Genomic DNA, 19712 nt, shown 5'->3' with positions numbered 1-19712 from the left:
TCCGCTGTCGTGTGTCGAAGGTCAGCGGCCACAGCGCTCATGAAGCCCTGTCCTTGTCGGATTGTTCCCCCCAAGCTTGTATTACACCAAGTCTCCAGACACACTATTGCTCCTGCAGCAGGAGCTCTAGCTGGGCAGACAGTACACAATGCAGCGGCGGACGCAATACCTACTACAGCACAGCACGAGCCCTAAGGGGGCCTAGTTCTGCTGGCCGCCGGCTTCGTCTCCCAGCAGAGCCCAGCCGCACAAGTCGATCCCTTCCCCTTTCTTCCTCATGGCCCTTTGAGACGCTGTTTTCTCGCCTAATAGGGACTGGCAAATGCATCCATCACGACGCAGCATCCCACTTCCCGATGAATATGCGGCCGACGAGATTCGGAGGCTGCGTGTACGTTCCCACCCAGTACTACGGCACACGAACGGCCAGCCACGGCCATGCTTATCGCCTCCACGTCAAGAACGAGACGCAGAGATGGCTTCCGACCCCTTGGCCTGCTTGGCTAACTCGATACTTGCAAGCTACTTCTCAACGCGCTAGGCAACTAGCTGCCAGTGGCACACAGGCCAACATCGGTCGAATCCTCCGATATGGAGACGTCCCTTGTAAGGTTCGGAGGGGTTCACACCCTTCTCCAAGCAGGGCACGTCCGCCATGGGGTTGGGACGTTTTCCGCATGGTACGGATACTTGGTTCGGATACCACAGTGGTCGAGGCCTGCTGTAGCGATTCACTGCTCCACTGGTCCGCATCGTTCATTGCATAAAAAGGGTGTTGAGCATCGGAGCAGACATCGGTACTCTATCCATGAAGCAGAAGCAGCCATGCCCATGTCCAGTGGCCGACCCGGAGCTAATGCATTGATCAGAACCAGCACGAAATGAACAAGACGCCAGCAATACCAACCTGAGCAACCACTGCGACGCGGGGTTTACCTTTTGATGCGCAGGACGAACAGCAAAAGCTAGCGATCCAAACACCTTAGGGACAGACATCTTATGCTTCTTCCTTCTTGCAAGCCGATCATCTGTAGGATGCAGGAGGTCCAAGGCCGCAGGAATTGAGGCTCCCGCACTCCGGTTGTCTCCCGGCTTCTACCCGTCCAGCCTGTCTCGCCCCCAGCCCAGGGCACCCAAGGCAGTCTCAGCTGGCGTGCGTCCTGACTAGCTTCCCAAGCCACGGTAGAGGATTGCGTGACTAAAGCGCAGATCAGTGAGCAGTGGCAGATGGTTGCACAACAGGTGCTCACAAACATGACTGCCAGTCGTACGCAGAAGGGGCCTGTTGCACGACTCGTTCCGGCCGGCACAGCGAGCTTGCTGCAGCAAATGTAACGCGATCCTCGACTCGTACAGTACCTTTAGATCGCCATCGTTTATTGCCTTTGGGAGCCGATGCAGGAGACTTTTGCTCGGGTCATGGCGGCTACACATCAACCAGGAACAAGGCCAACAAGACACGATGATACCAGGGGTTTTGCAATCTGATGGATTATGGAGCCCGAACAGTGCCATGTGGAATGGGGACGGATGGAGATGCTGACGTTGCCGCAAGTCTACATCTGTGCACGAGACCGACGACGGCCGCGCTAGCTCGGGACCGGTTCGATATAACGCTCATTAACGACGCCATTCCGCCCCCGCCCCCTTTGCCAACATCAACCGTTCCTCTGCCGCAGATTAACAGCATGAAGTTATAGGCACGAGTCTGCATGCACAGGAGATTTGGCCTAAAGGAGCTGTGGAGCCGACGCATCGCATCTCATCCCAACCGAATGCCGAATCTGCGTATTGTATGGATGAGATCGGCTCCGCACGCTCATTGTATTAATAGCTAATTCAACCATGGATAGACGATGCTCCCGCGTTGCTATTCCGTGTGTTTAATGCCCACAGACAACAGCATTGCTTGCCTTTGGCATGCTGACTTTGGTTATCAGAGTTCTCGGGACCCTCGAGACCGTTCCATGGTGCCGCCCACAACCGACCACACTTGCCATGCTGCTGGCGCGATTGGCGTACCTAGAAAAGCTGGCTCGAGCTCAAGGCTTGTCGGCCCTGATGAAACATGACAGCCCGGAGGAGTGACTTGCCAGGTTCCATCCGCGAAGCGAATCTACTATTACAGACCAACCCGCTGCCAGTTTATCTGATTCCTTAGACTTCTTAGCGCGCAGAAGATTGGGTGATAGCCGAGCAGAGTCGAGTTTAGCTGTGGCAGCATCCCGTCACCGGCACGGCCTCTAGTATCCAAACTGGCACATCCTCCGCCCCCTCCAACTACACCATCTTGGAGCACCGAAACGGACCAAGTACAGCGCGTGTTACAATGCAAGCATCATTGCAGCAGCCCGAGTTGCACAAAGGCCCCGACTCGGTCAATCACGGCACCGCGGAGACGCCATCGACCGTCGCTGGGACTTAAGGTGTCATTCGGTATTTCCACCGGGAGGGAACAGCGTCCTGGGTAGCGTGATCACCATCTACGAGGCAAGGCAGAAGTGGTGTGCAACCCCGCATACAAGACGGCGTCGTTGGTGGTTGTGACTTTATTGTCAAACCTCAGCTTGGACTATGGATCTCCCATCAACTGGCAACCTACTTTCCACTTTCCACCAATCCAGGCGGTACTGGATAATATCATGGCTTGATGGCGCCCGCGTGGCCATCGTGTCTTGTGCCGAGGACCGCGGAGCATCGACTCTTCCGTGGTGGCACGCGACGTAACACGGCCGTCGCGGTCTGCGAGGGACACAATAACGGGTGCTGGCAACATCGTATCGCATAGCTTAAATTGAGTGCGCGACCAAGTACAGCGCGATGCCGTGCGACGGAAGCTTCATGTGGCAGCCCACACTTAATTAGAGAGAGAGAGACTCGAGACAACATGCGCAAAACGACCAGCGTGATGGTCCATAGCCTTCTGGATCAACATGATCAACAGGGCAAAGCATACCTGCAGCTCAATTCAGAGGAAGCTGCAGGAGAAGTTGTGAGTTCGCAATTTTTGCCGGAAGCGATACCAACAGACACCCTATCAGTGAGCGCTGGGCATTTGGCTCAACCCGTGTCTCTGTTCGTGTCTCTGGCGAACATCAACTTAGAGTAACCGCACCCGAAGAATGATGCGGAGAGAGGTTTTGACTCCATAGCGGCAGTTGGGTATTGCCAACAGGCGGTCTGCAAGCCGTGTGAAACAGGGTGACCAGAGAAGCCCTTGCCGACTTGCATGAAGCTGGGGCAGATGGTCTGTCTGAATGGTTCCCACATTCCTCTCGGTGGGGGTGCATGGGTGCCACCCAGGAGCATCCTCGCCCGCGGGTTGGATGCAGACACGGCGGGAGGACGCCGGGACGGGTCCAGCACGGAGTACGGGAGCGTCGGTAGGAAGTTTGAATTCCTCGTGGTGACCGAGGCGTGCTGTCGATCTTCAAGAAGAAGGTTTGCAGTCACATCCCAAATCTTTGGATAAGGTAAAGAGATGCAAAGTCTGACAAGATGGTGGTTGCCGACTTCAAACGGACAGAATTAGAACACGCACACAAGGCTCGACACGAACGTGGGCAACGGTCATGTTGTTGCGCACAAGCATCAGGTGCGCGCACGGAAACGGCCATGACAAGCTTAAAAGACACACAAGGGATGAAGGGACGAAAGACGGCATAACCCATCCTCCCATCAAACACGGTCTTGGGAGCTATTTCTGGCGATAAGCTTTTGGAGGTATGGCTGGCGGAGGCTTCTTTTCGGTTGGAGATCGATGGTTGCGACGGCTCACGTCACAGACACCATGGGATTGCCCGTGCCAGCATGGATGGGGCTGACAATCAAGCATGTCAAGGGCCAAGAGACCCTTCGAGGGGGCTCAGACCAGACCAGACAAGGGCGCTGTCCGCTGCATCCTTCGGAGCAACAGCCTGAGGAGGCGTGTTCGGCCGTCCATCTGACAAGCTTGGGAATATCATCCAGAGGTTTCAACGATGCGAGAAAAAGCTGCACTGCTTCACTCTGACCAAGCCACCCATCCATCGGGTGTCGTTCCTCGCGTCCCACGACCCGACGGATCTGCCCACCGTACCCTTGTCGTCTGCGGTGTTTTTTTTTTCTTTCTTTCTCATCCTACGTCCCTTGCCCCTACGCTCCTTGCCCTGTGAGGCCCACGACTTACCCTGCAGTCAAAACACTGGGATCACTGATCAGCCCTCGCGACGACCAGTTGACGTCCAACCCAGGCCCGGGATGATCCCTACGGCAGGCTTAACCAGTGGTCTTGGGGAGCAGCGGCGACGACTCCCGCCAGCACGTCAGCCCCCGAGAAAAATAACCGGGGAATCGGCAGGTTCTTGAGACCTCTGCCTTCTGCGACAAGAAAAAGCAATGGGAAAGGTCTGGACTCTGGAGACAAGCCATTTCCGCCCATGGAATTGAATCCTGCATGGGATGATCCGAGAGACAGCCGGTCACTAGTCGACCAGGCACGGCAAGGTGCAGATTAGGATCTTGACAAGTTGGATGGCGGATTGAAGCTGGGTGTGCCTTCTGCCTGCACCTTACAATGGCAAGCTTCCATGAGGACAGCAATGATTCTTGCGGATTTGAGTGACTCGACAAAGACAAAGATCCTGCGACAACGTGCAGAGCCAGGCGAAGATGAATTAGGATTGCAGCCCGAGCTGTCTCGCGGCTTACTCGTCCATCATCTTGACAATGGTCCATCCGGAGAGCAGCCGCTTGTGGAGTGAGTCGCACATACTTCGACGAGGCATTCCCGACCATGCACGTCATTGTCGACATTTTCGATACTCAACTGCTGCCCTCTGCGACATGCCATGTCGGCTCACGGATTCCCGGAAGGCGATGTGATCTGTAAATGTCAGTCAGTAAGACGTGAGATGCTGCCCCGATGCAAGCGGCTGCGACATGACCGTTGCGACAAGCGGGCGATGTGCTTGGTTTTGCGGAGCTTGTTTCGTCGTAGGTCACATTTCATCTCATGTTTCCCATGTCGATGCAACTCTTAGCTCGCTTCACATGGATATTTTCAAACCGTCTTGTCGTTCGACAGCTTCGTTGGTCGTGCGTTTAATGCCGCAGGCCGTCGCGAGCCCGGAAAACTGGTCCACTCGCAATAGGGAAACGGCTGAACTGCTGGGGATTCTGGCGATGCTCGCCTCCGGATCCGTGGCACGGGAAGCTTACTTGACCAGGGGAACCTTCGTCTTCAGCCTCGTTCTCGCGTTGTACTCAAGCCTGGACAATGCTTCATGTGTTTTGGAAGCTTGTTTCTCCGGCCCGAAATGGGCAGCCTACTTTCGCCATTGTCGATACCCGTCAAGACCGTTGCAGAACGGATTGGATATCTCCAACTATTATTCCACATTGCGTGTTCAGGCCACAAGGTGATCAGCCATCGCCGGAGAGGGTCAAGCGGCGATGCAAGCGCGTCGACACCTCGGCGAGCGACGCTTCGCCGGCCTCCGTCAAAGAGACGCGGCGGTCGCCGACCGTTGACTCATCGAGGGGGCGACCGATTGATAACGTAACGATAGCTCGATGGAGACGATGAAAACGCTTCACCAAATCATGATGCAAGGTTTTGAGAAACTTTCAAAGGGCCAAAAAGACCAAAAGAGGCACCAAGCCGTGCGTTCGTCTTCAATACTTCTAGAATTTCGACAGGATCTATTTTGGTCGTGAACGACAAAGGCAGAAACGTCGACACTTGGGCAAACTTTTCGAGGTGAAACATCCCATTATACACCACACACCACCGCATCAACCTTTTTGGGCGCCGACTTCACAGCAGCAGCAACAGCAACAGCAACAGCTTGCAAGCCTCTCCAGCCGACTTACCCATCCATCACCTTTCAGCCGAGGGGAAAAGGCGAGTCTACGCAGAATGTGCAACGACAAGCTCCACGATTTCCTTGTCGATCTACCCAAATGCGAGCACCACATACATATCGAGGGCTCGCTGGGGCCCGAGCTGTTGTTCCGCCTCGCCGAACAAAACAACATCTCCCTGCCCTCTGACAAGGATCCGGCCTTTGCGAGTGTCGAGGCCCTGTACGAGCGGTACCGCAACTTCACGTCCCTTGACGACTTCTTACACTACTACTTTATCGGGTTCTCCGTGCTTCTCACCGTCACAGACTTCGAGAAGCTGGGGTACGCCTACTTTGAAAAGGCAAACTTGCAGGGCGTCCGCCATGCGGAGGTCTTCTTCGACCCCCAGGCGCACACCAGCCGTGGCGTCTCGTACGAGACTGTCGTCGAGGGCCTCGTTCGCGCGCGCCGCCGCGCTGAGGCCGACTTTGGCATGACGATCGAATACATCGTTTGCTTCCTCAAGCACTGCCCCGTCGAGGACGGCCTGCGCATGTTCCTCGAGGCCAAGGATGCGGGCCACTTCGCGGACGGGACCATCGCCGGCGTGGGCGCGTCGAGCAGCGAGGCGCCGTACCCACCCAAGATGTTTAAGCCGATCTACGACGCCGCCCGGGAGGCGGGGGTCCGGCGCACGGCGCACGCGGGGGAGGAGGGCCCTGCGGCGTTTGTGGTCTCGGCGCTCGACGACCTGGACGTGCAGCGCGTCGACCACGGACGCCGGTCGAACGAGGACGAGGCCCTCATGGCGCGACTGGCGCAGACCAAGACGCTGCTCAGCCTATGTCCCATCTCGAACGTCGTGCTGCGCGGCGTGACGGAGATCAAGGAGCTGCCCATCCGGGAGTTCCTGGATAAGGGGGTGCGGTTCAGCATCAACAGCGACGACCCGGCGTACTTTGGCGGGTACATTCTGGAGAACTACTTTGCGGTGCAGGAGGCGTTTAAGCTGACCATGGAGGAGTGGGAGGGCATTGCGGTTGGGTCGGTGGAGGGCAGCTGGTGCTCTGAGGACAGGAAGACGCAGCTGAAGAAGGAGATTGAGGCGGTTGTTTCCAGGCATAAGGCCGTGCTGGCCTTGGAGGAAAGAATGGAAAGCCTCGCGGCGCAAAAGAGAAGTTTGTAATTTAAATCTCTTTGGGGAATGGATTTTGGCGTTTTTAAGTCTTGATGGGATAATGTGCATATGACCTGAGGCTTGACTGGAAAGAGGACGGCCGGCCTGCAATAGAACACATCCAAGGACAGCTTCGTGTTTAGTCCTCAAAGCTTTTGAATGCTCTTTATCATCGCTGCCGTCCTTGGTACTGCTGTCGTCGTCGTCGTTCCTGCTATGATTGTCGGTGTCCTTCGTGGCTCTTCTACCGTGTGCCTTCTCGACACTGTCGTCATTGCCGTCCATGAGGCTGTTGTCGTTGCTTCGTCAATATCGACATGTTGGCAGCTCCTACCAGCTCAAATCTTCCGATTCTAGAATTGTAAGACGGGCATCGTCTCTCAATTTCCTTCACCCTCTACTTATTCATCTCGTCGAGTATCTAGTCCGCTCGCATACAGACGGTCGCGTATTTGGAGACGAATACCTCCATGTACACGGCGATGAGGGATGATAGCCTTCCCGCCAGCAGAGTCTGAACACGCCCATTCATTTCGAGCTTCGCAGCGGCCGCGGACGCAGGCTGTATTAACTGCGTACTTCTAAGAAACAAGCTTGCCAGCCCGCCATTGTCATTTTAGTCTGCCAGCTGCGATGATGGCTTTCCGGGAGCCCTTTCATACCCTGCAGATGCGGCACTTGGGAGTTCGTGAGAATGGGCTAGCAACGTGCTCAATCAACCCCGCGCGAGAGCTTTCTTGCGGGTATAAAAGTGATTGCACTGGCGATACAGGTCTCAACGGCCAAACAAGCAAAATAGGACTTGATCGTTGGCAACGAAACACAGGAGCAAGGGATACCAGGAAGTTGCCAACGAAGCCGCCAGGAACTGACCTCCATGACCCGGAAACGCCTACAAACCTCGCCCGGTTTGCGTTTATGTTGTATGTTGCTTATTCTGCTCCGTATTGTATCGATGCCACTGAGCGTCCGTTACGTTCTTGCTCCGCGGCCTTCATTTGCGGGCATCGCTCATGAACCCATTGGAGGCCTTGGGTTCCAATTCTAAGTCCTTCTCAGTCCTTCGATTTGGGCTTGCTTCCAGACCTTGTAAAAGTATCTCAAGGCTCTCTTTTATACTTTGACGGGATATCATGACATGCAATGCTGTACATATCTCTCATGACGATGCATGCCAGGGCAACTCGGCGTAACCAGAAGGGTTTCCGGAAGGATACTTAGTTATTCTCCCCAGCTTGCGGCTCTTTTGTAGGGTGTTTGTTCTCTTTTGTACTGTACTGACACCCCGAGAAGCACCGTATTTATTTCCTTTTCATTGCCCTTGTCCAGTGTTGTCTGGAGGAGTTCTGTCCATAATACTGATGACGTACTCGAATGACTCCATCTAACAGGAGCAATTGGGTGCCTTCAACTGTGGTCATCTCTTCAACGCATGGAGTCTCCTGTGTTCCCGGAGCCAACACGTTATTATGGAATGTTTCTTAACTCTCGGTCTTGGGAGCACCTCTCAAGGCCCCATATCATAGCGTGAAGCGACACAATGCTGCAGATGTCTCTCACCACGCCAAGCCATACCTCCGTTAAGGAAAGCTCACACTGGTCAGAGCAGTGCCATTGGCTTCCTCCTCTGTTATCTCTTGTGTATCTCTGTTCTTGTGTCACATCTGCTGCATGTAGCCCAAGCTGCGGTTTATATCAGCAGGCCGCACCCGCTGGTGGTGGGCTCCATTTACCTCTTCTTGTCTGGTATCGTCCGTTTTAATATATTCCGTGCAATATGCATAATGCAGTGCATCGACTGACTACAAGCTCTGAAAGAGCACTTCCTTCCCTTAGCCCAAGGTCAATCTGATGTTCAATTCCAAATCTTTTATCAGAATCGTTTGCAGATGGGTGCCGGTCTTGCATTTGTTGTGTCTTTCTTTCTTGTGACTGTGCTGATGGACTGATGGAACTTCTTATATACACACCATTTGACTGAGCAAGCCCCATGATGAGGTCCAACGTCTGAACTCAGGCATAAGCTCTGCTATTCAGATCAGACGCGGCCATCCATTCACGCTCGTGTTCCATTGCATTGCATATATATGTGTACAACGAAGATCCCGAAGGAATGTGAATGCAAATTTGCCGCAGTAAAGTGTCAATGTCGGGGGACTATGAGCTCGGCTTTCAACACGGTATTGTCTTCCTAGACGCCTAGTTCTAGGGTATTTAACCGGTATTCTTCATATGACAGGGCGCGAGAGGATCCGTGTAATTGCCAACAAAGGGGAAACCGCATTGGAATGACTTGCTGGAACAAAGTGTTCATGAGTTCCTCGAACACATTCGTGGTTTACCACTTTCATTTTCGGTTCTTGTTCTTGTCCAGGCTGTAAGTTTACTTTGTTCCCTTAAGTAGGCGCTCATGTCGGATTTATCTTAACACTCGGAAGGTTCTGACTGTATGTGTCCACAGTGAGCCACGAGCAACACAACAGTATGTTGTGGGACATGAAGCGAGGCTAAATCATAGACCTCGATGCAGCCACAGACACGTCGTAATGAGGACAATGAAATACCACAAGTGAGGAAGAGGACCTTTCCGCCCTCGATATCATAGACTTTTGTAATCGTATGGTCGCAGCAAACCGTAAATGAGACACGTGACGTTCATAGTCCGAGCTACTTTAATATCTGTGACGATCTGGGATGACGACGCCAGAGCTACTTATACGAGATGTCTCACTCAAAGCAGGCACAGCTGCCTTGAATCACGAATGACAACGAGCGAGAAATACTGCTCATCGTAGTATCCCATGCTGCATGATAAAGATACACACCCACTTTTATGAGGGCTGGTAAAGTGTCACTGCAGATCTGGCATCACTGTAAGCGCGTCGAGTTCAATAAACGGGGAGAATACTCCGAAGGCGACGATGCCAACTAGTTTCAACAGACAATTGGACGTGATACGTATATATGAAAGCCTTCATAAGACGTGCTGCTTGCGAGACTGCGGACTTCGGAAGGGTCCCTTGATTCAGACATTGACTGGTTTGATGGATGGAGGTCATCATCCCGTATTATTCTGATGGCCGAAGCAATCGATGATTACACGTAACTTATATAGCCTAGCTTATTGAACTGTACCCTGCGATGACAAGTGTGGACGGTGGGTTACGACCGCAACCCTCGTGGCAGTGGGCGATGAAAGTCGGCAGAGGACGCAGAGCGAGCGTGATCTGAAGACATCTTGACCCGAGAATACCTTTGATTGGCAACATGGAGAAGGACAACTTGGGAACGACGGGTCAATGGAGCCTCATCTCCGTTTTCATTGCCGAAAGACAGGCTTCTGCTCGAAAATTCCAGGTCTGTCCCGCCAAATCTCTTGGCATATCCTGTCAATCACTGGTCAATAGTAGCACGCTATACTATAACTCTACGGTTTACAGGCTGACCAGAATTTGGGATGCGCCGCATTTCCTGGCGTGCCTCTTCCTCGTCACAGGCATCCCTCAAGCCCTGTCTGGTATTACGCAACATCATCGTCAAAAGGCACTTATGCCGGCTCGTCACTCTTGTCTTGAAGTCCGACTGCTAGGGCTTTCTTGAACGGGGAAAGACCGTCGGGCGCCACTCTGGAAAGATGGGATAACCATGGTATATGTTGACGCCTTGAAAGATGTACAGCATGAGGCAGGTTTCGGTACCCGTCGACAACGAAAAGCCGGAACTAAAGGCGCAAAACCACCGAGATGGAATCTGTTCACGCTGGCTATGGCCTGAGGCATATGATGGGTGGTCTTGGGACATGTTGACGAAGACCAGCACTTGCACCATCGTGTTTGGAAGCTGAGTCTTTTATATTGTATTACCGTATGGATAAACCGACGATAGAAACCATGGATAGAGGGTGAAGACTGGTACAGGTCGAACTTGCTCTGAACGTGGGACGGCCCATTGCCTCTTTGAGTGACCATAACCCGGCAAACTTGGAACTTCAGCAATGGAAACACCTAGCTTTCATATATGCTGGTGCTCATTTTGCCGCATGCTGCGGTCAGTTTCGGCCAACCAAACCAACCATTTGACTGGGAGTGTCGTTCTCCTGCGTCTCCTGTGACGTATTCCATGTAATACGCAATCGACCCTGAACCTCTAAGGCTCATTCAACAAACGTCTTGTTGCGCTTGGATCAGGGCACGTCACCTTCGACTTCAAGGCTGGATGGACCTGGCTGGCCTCAGACTTGTTCGAATGATTTACGTCCCGGTCTTCCATTTCCTTGACCCTCTCATCCTCTGGCGCTGGAGATGAGGTGTATTTATATCTTCAACATGTAGCGAAGCTTCCGTCAGTATAGCGTAAAGCCTCTCGCACATGTTTGCAATTACTACCCAGCCTACGAAAGCGAGCATGATGATTCACACCCCCTCGCAATATTGGACGCTCCCAGGTCAGTGCCGGTCTTAATTAAGGACAATGAATGGAATGCGTTGGGTTTTGTCATGTCTATAAGGCTTGATCCTACTCTGATGTGTGTACAGTTTCGTTGGCGAATCCAATCTACAGACATTCTAAACCTCCCAATATTTCTCCATACAAAGGAATCATGTACCAGAACACCTCGTAACCACGCGCCTGTTTCGAACACCGGTAGTCATCAATCATGCTCACCACCAACGCCAGTCAATCCACCGGCCAGGCCCTGCATGCGCCTTCCAAGTAGATCATCTGTACTCTTGAGCTTGACCAAGCTCGCGCCTGTGCTCTTACTTGCGCCCCTGGCCCTGCCGTTCTTCTTCCCATTGCTAGCCTCAACCTTCTCGACAAGTGACTCGCCTTCCTGCATTGGCTGAGGTTCTTTTGTTAATGTCTTGCTTCGGTTCGCTCTAGTCATGCTGATCTCAAGAGGCCGGTCCTCATCGCCGCTCGACTCGGTGCGGGTGTGATGTCTTCCTTGTGAGTTGCCGTTCGTCGCCTGTCCTCCCACGCGGCGACGACCGCGACTTTCACGCTCTCGAACGGCGTCGGCGTGAGCAAAACTATCCTGAATCCATTCGGCTGATCTGTCGATGAGCTTCCAAGCTGGCGGGTACACCGTTGGGAACTGGAGGAAACCGTGAGAGATGCCTGGTATCAGCGTCACCACAGCAACATCCTTCGCGTTAAAAACAGGCTCGTAGCCGTCGCCAAAATCGGATCTCTCGGCTTGAGCCTGGTCGAACATGGCCTCCTTAACCTTGCGTATGCGGGCAGAGAAAATGACCGTGTCGTCGACCAGGGGATCTCGCTCGCCGGTTAGGAAGTAGACCTTGGGGAAACGGGCCAGGAGAGAATCCGGAGCCACAACAGGCGAGAGAAGATAATCCTGACTGAAGTCGGGGCGGTTGTGTGGGCCGATGTACAAGATGATCATGGCACGCATCATCTCAGGAGTGAGGACGCGGTCGTTGAAGTAGGAAATCATGGAGGACATGGCAAGACGTGTTCGTAGAGGCTCTGAATGATGCGAGGTGCTCTGCTTGCGCTTGGCATCCTGCGACGATAATTGCGTGTTGGACAAGGCCTGAGGGCCACTGTGCGAGTACTCCGGGTGCGGACTTGCAAGGGCCTGCGAAGACGCGATCTCAACTTCCTTCGCCGTCAGCTCCGTCGTTTGCTTGGAGGCACTCTCCTCTTCGTCGTCGGTCTGGTGCGGAGTGCCAACCAGGTCATTGTACTGCATGCTCTTTCGTCTTATAATAGACTTGTTCGTAGCCCTCATCTTCCTGTCCTTCATCAGTGACATTTGCTCATCCGACATCCAGTTGCCGATGTTCATGTCGAGACCGGGGTAGAACAGCACCAATCCATCAGGCAGGGGCAAATCCCCAGTGCTCACGTAACGGCGCATCGGTGCCGACGTTCGCTCAATGATCATCAGCGTCGTAGATGTAGCCAAGTTTCCTCCAGCGCTGTCGCCTGTGAGCACGACGCGAGGCGTTTCTTTTCCGGACATGCCAATGCATCTTCCCTTGCTCCGGATAATGGTGGTGTAGACGTCGAAGCATTCGTTGAGCGCATACGGGTACGGGAACTCTGGAGCTTTCTTGTAGTCCAAACTCAACACTGGAAGTCCAGTCTTCGCAGCCCAGGCAAACAGCTTGTCGTCGTTGCATCGAGGATCCATAGCGACAAATCCTCCACCTGGAATGTCGAGGATGATTCGGTTGTGCCTCGCGAGGTCCGTCAGCGGGCCGTCAAAGTAGAGCCATGCAGATACTGGCTCCTTGTAATCACTGCCATTGGGGCGCGGGATGCGGATGGCGCGAGGCGGCCAGCGGGAAAAGCGAGGTCGCATCAGACCTTGGAAGAAGCGCAAGTACGGCGTGGTCCCTTTGTTCCAGGAGACCCGCAAGTGCTCTACAGTAAGCATACCTCGGACCTTCCGGACCTTCTCGTCGGCCTTCTCGGCGGCAAACATGTAGAACACGGAGAAGACAATGCTGGCAAGGTCGCGCAACCATTTGGCTCGGATCTTCATGGCCGTCCAGAAACCAGCGTCAAGGGCAGTCAGGACCCACGTCGCACGAAAGTAGGTGGCATCGTACATGTTCGACATGGGCTCGGGGCTCGCGAGACCGAGCAGGGTGCTGAAGTTACGTGCAGCGTAGAGGTAGAGCATGGTGGCAACGACTGTCTGCCATGTTGTAAGTCGTTTTGTCGTGAGCTTGGAGAGGAAGCGCATGAAGGGAGGGCCATGGGGATGACCTCTGCAAAGATGACTGTCAGCCGTATTCTCATCATTGGGTCTCCAAGGACTTGTGTCTCGTACCTGAAAATGTAGGCCGACCAGAAGGCCAGGACGGCCAGCACCTGGAGTCGGCGCGACTTGACCGAAGGCCGTCCGAGGACGTGGTCAATCATGGCGACTAAAAGATGCTGTGTCGAGGGCAGCAGTGCCAATCAAGGAAAGGGAGGTCGTCGAATGTTTGTAGGTTTTCGTTGCAAGCTCATGGGCCTGGAACACCGAGGGCAGCCGAGAGCTGACCAAGCAACAGGCACACGGCAGACCACGAGGTCGTGGCTGGTAGAAGAGCTGGCGGCGAACGAGTCGACGGGACGGCGCAGCGCGAGTAATGCGATAGCCTTAGACTAAAAGGCCATGGCAAGGTGGCCGGGCTCGGGAAAGCGCTTGGCGACGAGTGCAGCGACGGACGGCTTGGAACCACGGACCGCCACCCGAAGGATCGACTGCTTCTACGGGGGATTTGGAGTTTGTTTGGAAGCTTTCGGTGGATGACAAGACGATGACGGAGAGCTGCAACGGACGACGATGGTGTCGGATCGGATCTCGCGGGGATGAGAGCTCTCGTGGTCAGAGAGGGTTGCTGTGGGAGGGAGAGCAGCAATCAAAGAGCCTCATGACAGAGGGTCTTGGGCCAGGGTGCTGGCGGCACATGTTTCAATGCGAAAAGCGTCCCGTGTCGACTGCGGTGGCTCGGTTCAATTGCTGGACAGAGGTGAGATGGTGACGTCCGTTTGGGGTTGGGCAGCTGACATGTGAAAGGGCCCAAGTTTAGACTGCACTTGCACTGCACCTTGATGCTGCTGCTAAACCTGGAAATCACGGGGCAAGGCACCTGGCTAGAGGCAGTGGAGGGGCACGCGGCCACTGTTTGACGCAGCGCTATTCCCCTTTGGGCGATCCCCCGGATCCGACCAGCAGGTCCGCCAATCAGTGCCTGCCGGTTGTCACTTCTAGCGCTCTTCGCTCGCCGGCCACACCGCTGCTGAGTTCCCCTCCCCCGCTGGAGAACTCCACTGAAGACCGCAGATGCAGGGCCTCCTGGCTTGCTGTTGGCTGTGTTTCTCCAGGAACATCTCCAATCGAGTCACGAGCATATGAAAGGCCGATGCCATCCGGACCCTTTGACGATGCCGGACCCCGACGAAGACATTCGCCAATTCTCACAACCTCGTGGTTCCGATGAACCAATACCACATGTGGATGGCCATCCGTGACGACTGTTGATATCCTGCTGCCTGTCTGGGCGTTCCGAACCATGATGTTGCAGAAGCCACCCCGAATACCAAACGCGATAGCTCCAGTCCTTTTTGAAGCTTGCGGTCCGCCTTGATGGCTGCTACGAGACCCAATGCCAACTTCGAGGTGAGATTCATCCAATGCTAGGAGCACTGGACGCATGCTGACTGCCTCTGGCAGTTGGATCACAACATTAGGGCTCCCATTGGCCAGCCAGTCTGACCTGCATGACCACTGCAGGCAGCACAACATGGAGCGAACTGATCTGCTCCATCGTCATTGTCCCCGTCAACATCGTACAAACCGACCAGACGTCCATTCGCCGTCTCCTGGCATGCCAGCCGCGATGGTCATTGTCTTCGATTCTGCGGGGGAGAAGCACTGAGAAGTCTAAACTCGTGTTCTCAGTAGTCGACGTACTCAGTCGACCCCGCACTCAAGATGACGGAGCTCTTCAAGTACAGCCCGCTGGATCTTGCAGGGCGATCCTTCCGGCTACTGATGCTCCACCAAGGAACTGCAGGCGAGATTTCATGCGATATCTTCGAAGCAAGCCTTGAGCCAGACAGCGCCATGCCATACGAGGCCCTGTCATACGCTTGGGGGAGTACCGACCAGTCCGAAGCCATTACCGCGAATGGCAAAATTCTGCATGTCACCAAGAATCTCTACTCGGCTCTCGAGCACCTCCGCCACAAGGAGAACAGGATTCTATGGATCGACGCCATCTGTATCGACCAGACCAATCTCCAGGAGCGAGGGCACCAAGTTGGGCAAATGAGCGACATCTACAGACAGGCTGACCAGGTTCTCGTGTGGCTAGGACCCTCAACGTACGAGACGAAGGTCCTCATGGAAAGCCTTGGGAAGTTGCAACGGAGTGTCTCCAAGCCGGCAGACTGGACCAACACTGACCTCTTGGGTCGACAGTGGCTTGAGGTGGAGCAGAAGAATTATCTCGACTACGCCGCTCTGGCCGACATTCAACGTTGCGGGCTTATGTCCCTACTTCACCAGCCATGGTTCAATAGAATCTGGATCATTCAAGAAGTAGCCAACGCAAGAGCTGCTACCATATGCTGTGGACAACACTCAATCCGCTCGCACGTCTTCGCCGCCGCCCCAGGGCTTCTCGGCCTCGACCCTGAACCCCACCGCCAGGCAGTCCTGGACCTTATGCCGAGTCCGTCTCGGAAGGCCTACACTCAAAAGAAGCACCTTCACACCCTCTTACGAAGCTTCCGCCAGAGTCAAGCCACAGACCCCCGAGATATGGTGTATGCCTTACTCGGCATCTCAGATCTTGACAGCGACATCATCCCAGACTACAACAAGCCCGAAGTACAAGTCGTCCACGAACTTCAATCGCTTCTGTTCTTCGGAGCAGAATTTGCTCGAAACCTAGGCCAGTTCGCGGCCATGCGGCACTTCCTCCTCGAACTCCCGGCCCTGACCGACAACGCCTTCAAGACCCTCATCGTCCGCGGCAGATTAGACGAGGTGGAGGAGCTACTGAGGCGAGGAGACACTTTCTGCATCACGGAAATGACTGCCTCTCTAGCAATAGTGGAAGCGGGGGGCATGATGCGAAAGCTTCTGGAGTTGAACCATCCAAATTTGACGTTCAGCCTGGATTGCTTCGACTACATGTTCAATTGGTGTAGTACTGAGACTGCGTCTCTGATCCTCAATCGCGCGGGTGAAGAATTGAGATTTATCACGTCAGGTATGGCCTTTGCGATGAGTGGTGGAGCCGAAGAGACTGAGGAAAGAGGAGGTATTTCGGCCTTGATGACGACCTGGGCGAGCACACGCACCATTTTAGTCACCCAGAAAGGATTTGAGACCTTTGCTGGGATGGGTAATATGCCGGCAGTTCGGAGGATATTGGAATCTGGGGATAAGAGCTACCGCGTCACGGTCGATATGCTGGTCATAATGCAGAGACAGGCCTCGAACGCGGTGAAAAGGCGCGAGATATTGGAGTGCTTGCTGACACAGAATGATGGTATCATTACAGTTGATGACGATGCGGTTGTTTGGATTATTGGAATAGAAGATGAGAAGATTGCCGGGTTTCTACTCCAGCACATTCCGTCGCAAAGTACCCCTCAAATCACCGCAGATTTGGTAGACGATGTTTCATTTCAAATGGTGTTGAACGACGAGTGGGAGCACACTACTGGCCAAGAAATGGCCGAGAAAATCACCAAAACCGTCCTTGATTGGGATCAGAGAGGTGTATTGAAGTTCACACCGCCGTAACAAGAACCCAATTAGAACAGCCCAAGTCTAAAATTTGCCCATTTTCGTAGCTTTACACGTGTGTTGCGTGCCCCTCGCATCACCTGATCCAATGCGCTCCTTTGACCTCCTCTTGTGTAGAGCCCTCTGTCTACTTTCGCCCTCCATCCATCCAAAGTCCGTCATGCACCCTCGGCGGTCTGCACATTCTTGTTTTCGGGGTTCGGCATGGTGTGAAGGTAGCGGGCCTTGTGGTCTTGAAGCAGCGTACTCGGGCTTGTCGGTAGCGGTCCATGACATATGATATATCGCATGTGTCTGTTGGAGAGCTTGTTAGATTTGCAGCGATGCCTAGGGATATTGCGCTAATACTGGCCTTCGGTACATGCGCCGTTTCAATCATCTACTACTACCAGGCTGTCGATTTGGAATCGGCCTTCCGGAGATGATGGCTTCGGTAGGTGAATATTCCAAGTTTACCTGTCATGATCTCTCAAATATTAGCAGCAAGCCCTGGAAGCATGAGAGGCGTTCAGAATGCCATCTTGGAAAACGTACCTCAACGAAATTGGGTTTGAGGGCTACGGTCGTCCTCCAAATGTGTCTGGAGAAATGTCAGCCTCTGGAAGTGTAGTGCAAACGGCACGATAGACAGACAAGCCGATGTTTACCGTGGGGCGTCCCATCTGTGGACTTTTGATATGCCATCTTGAAAGAACAGGGCATCTGTTGGTGACGATTTGACTTTTTGTCAAAACCGCTTCTCTGTGCCAATCCGGTTCTTCCAGAGAAGAGGCTGTGGGTGGTGTTGACATTGCCCAGAATGTGCGAAAGTGCTGCCAGTTACTTGCTAGGGTCAGCCGGATTCGGCTGCAACGCTCTGGTGCTGTGCTTTCCCTAATGATAGCTGCTTCAGATTCCTCGCAGGCTGCAGCACCTATTGGGCCTTGCCGCCTGTACTCGCGCAAGGTACCGGGAGCCGCCTAGTCTCGCCGTGGTCTTGCAGATGGCGACATGGGGATCGTGCAACCGTACTGGGTGCGTCTGCTTTGGGATAGACGCTGAAAATGGATGCTATTGGTTGAGTGAAGCTCGGTTCCGCAACATGGTTTGCTGCTCTTCCTCAAAGGTGCCGAGTCTGTGATGGTGTCGAACCTTGCACATCTTGGAATCTGGTTTTCGAACTGGCTGCCCTGATGCAAGTAAGCTCGTAGAAGATAGAATGACTATGCCGCCTCAGAGTCATGAAAAGTGTGGGTAAGGATGAATATGAAAACCGTCAGTCGTGTAGGCGACGAAGGAGTGGTGTTGAGAATAGCCAATGCCTTCCGCCCAGGAAATTGAGAGGAAGTCATTGATTGATACAGTAAATCGCAAATCTCTGCTGCCCCAGAAATGTTGCGATCGCTTTGTTTCGTTGAGGTGAAGTAGTAAGCCTCGCCTTGTCGGCGTTAGGTGTATATGTGCGTGTGGGTGGGTTTCCAAAGATGGAGAAACTCGGAATCTCTGCCGCCTCAGAGATATAATGTCATAGACAAGGAAACGAATGCATGTTCTAATCTTTGGCACGAAAGTGCCAAGTCAAGGAGAGTGGGAGTGATTGGGTCCAAGTGGCCAAGTCTCTGCCGCCTCAGAGACGAGCCGCAGAAGAGTGCATAGGATGAGGATTGATCTGCCGCCACAGATAAGATGCCGATCGTTGCATGTTGATGAATCGGACTGCTCTGTTATCGCGTTGAAGGTCCAGACGTGTGAGTGAGGTAGGGTGACATCTCCGCCGCCCAGGAGATGATGCCAATGATGACTTGGGTTATTCAAAATTAGCTAAGTCATTTTTCGCCGTCATAGACAGACGATGGGAAAGTAGGGTTTGATGGGTTGCGAATCTCTTCTGCCCCAGAGACTTGCAATGTGATTGATGTGGTTGGTTTGTTTGGCTTTCCAACATAGAAGACATTGAAAACACTGCCACGGGTTTGAAGAATTCTCTGCTGCCCCAGAGAAATTCATATGGTGTTTTTCGGTTGAACGATGATGCTTTTGTGCTATTTAAACACAGCGATGGAATCGTAGTATCTTGGGCCTCCTGCCGCCAAGAGGAGTTGAGTGTGAAGATTGGTGAGGAAGGCCTTCAACTAGGTTGAGAAGAGAAGGTCTCTGCTGCCCCAGAGACGTAGAATGAAGAAGTTTTTAGTGTAATGAAGGCCTGAGAAGTTCCATATTCACGCCCGTACTAGCGCGAGGATGGGAAATTGAGAATTTGTTGTACCGAACGAATTCGGGTCTTTGCCGCCAAAGAAAGTCTGTCCAAATTTGGTATGACACTGAATGATCCTTGCTGCCTCAAGGATGAGTTGTCGGACCGATATGAGAGAGGTCAAGTTGCTGCGCCCTAGGGACGACGTGATGGATGGTTGAGAAGTAATGTTGGATGGCAATGTGTGTCTC

General features: G+C 53.5%; 3 protein-coding genes across 3 annotated transcripts; 2 read left to right on the top strand and 1 right to left on the bottom strand.

The window, feature by feature from the left end:
- Positions 1 to 5899: 5899 nt before the first annotated feature.
- Positions 5900 to 7012, top strand: aah1-1 (Adenine deaminase; the record flags this gene model as incomplete). Its single annotated transcript, XM_036635493.1, has 1 exon — positions 5900 to 7012. The coding sequence occupies one exon, from the start codon at positions 5900 to 5902 to the stop codon at positions 7010 to 7012; it is 1113 nt and encodes a 370-aa protein (XP_036499968.1).
- Positions 7013 to 11654: 4642 nt separating this feature from the next.
- Positions 11655 to 13900, bottom strand: LIPE (Hormone-sensitive lipase; the record flags this gene model as incomplete). Its single annotated transcript, XM_036635492.1, has 2 exons — positions 11655 to 13746; positions 13809 to 13900. The coding sequence occupies 2 exons, from the start codon at positions 13898 to 13900 to the stop codon at positions 11655 to 11657; spliced, it is 2184 nt and encodes a 727-aa protein (XP_036499973.1).
- Positions 13901 to 15461: 1561 nt separating this feature from the next.
- Positions 15462 to 17285, top strand: CGCS363_v003642 (Heterokaryon incompatibility protein 6, OR allele; the record flags this gene model as incomplete). Its single annotated transcript, XM_036635491.1, has 1 exon — positions 15462 to 17285. The coding sequence occupies one exon, from the start codon at positions 15462 to 15464 to the stop codon at positions 17283 to 17285; it is 1824 nt and encodes a 607-aa protein (XP_036499974.1).
- Between the last annotated feature and the right edge of the window lie 2427 nt (positions 17286 to 19712).

This window comes from Colletotrichum siamense (assembly GCF_013390195.1).
Source record: "Colletotrichum siamense strain Cg363 chromosome Unknown KSG_Cg363_contig02, whole genome shotgun sequence".
Lineage (NCBI taxonomy): Eukaryota > Fungi > Ascomycota > Sordariomycetes > Glomerellales > Glomerellaceae > Colletotrichum > Colletotrichum siamense.
The sequence above is the reverse complement of the archived record's forward strand: the minus strand, read 5'-3'. Positions and strand labels throughout refer to the sequence as shown.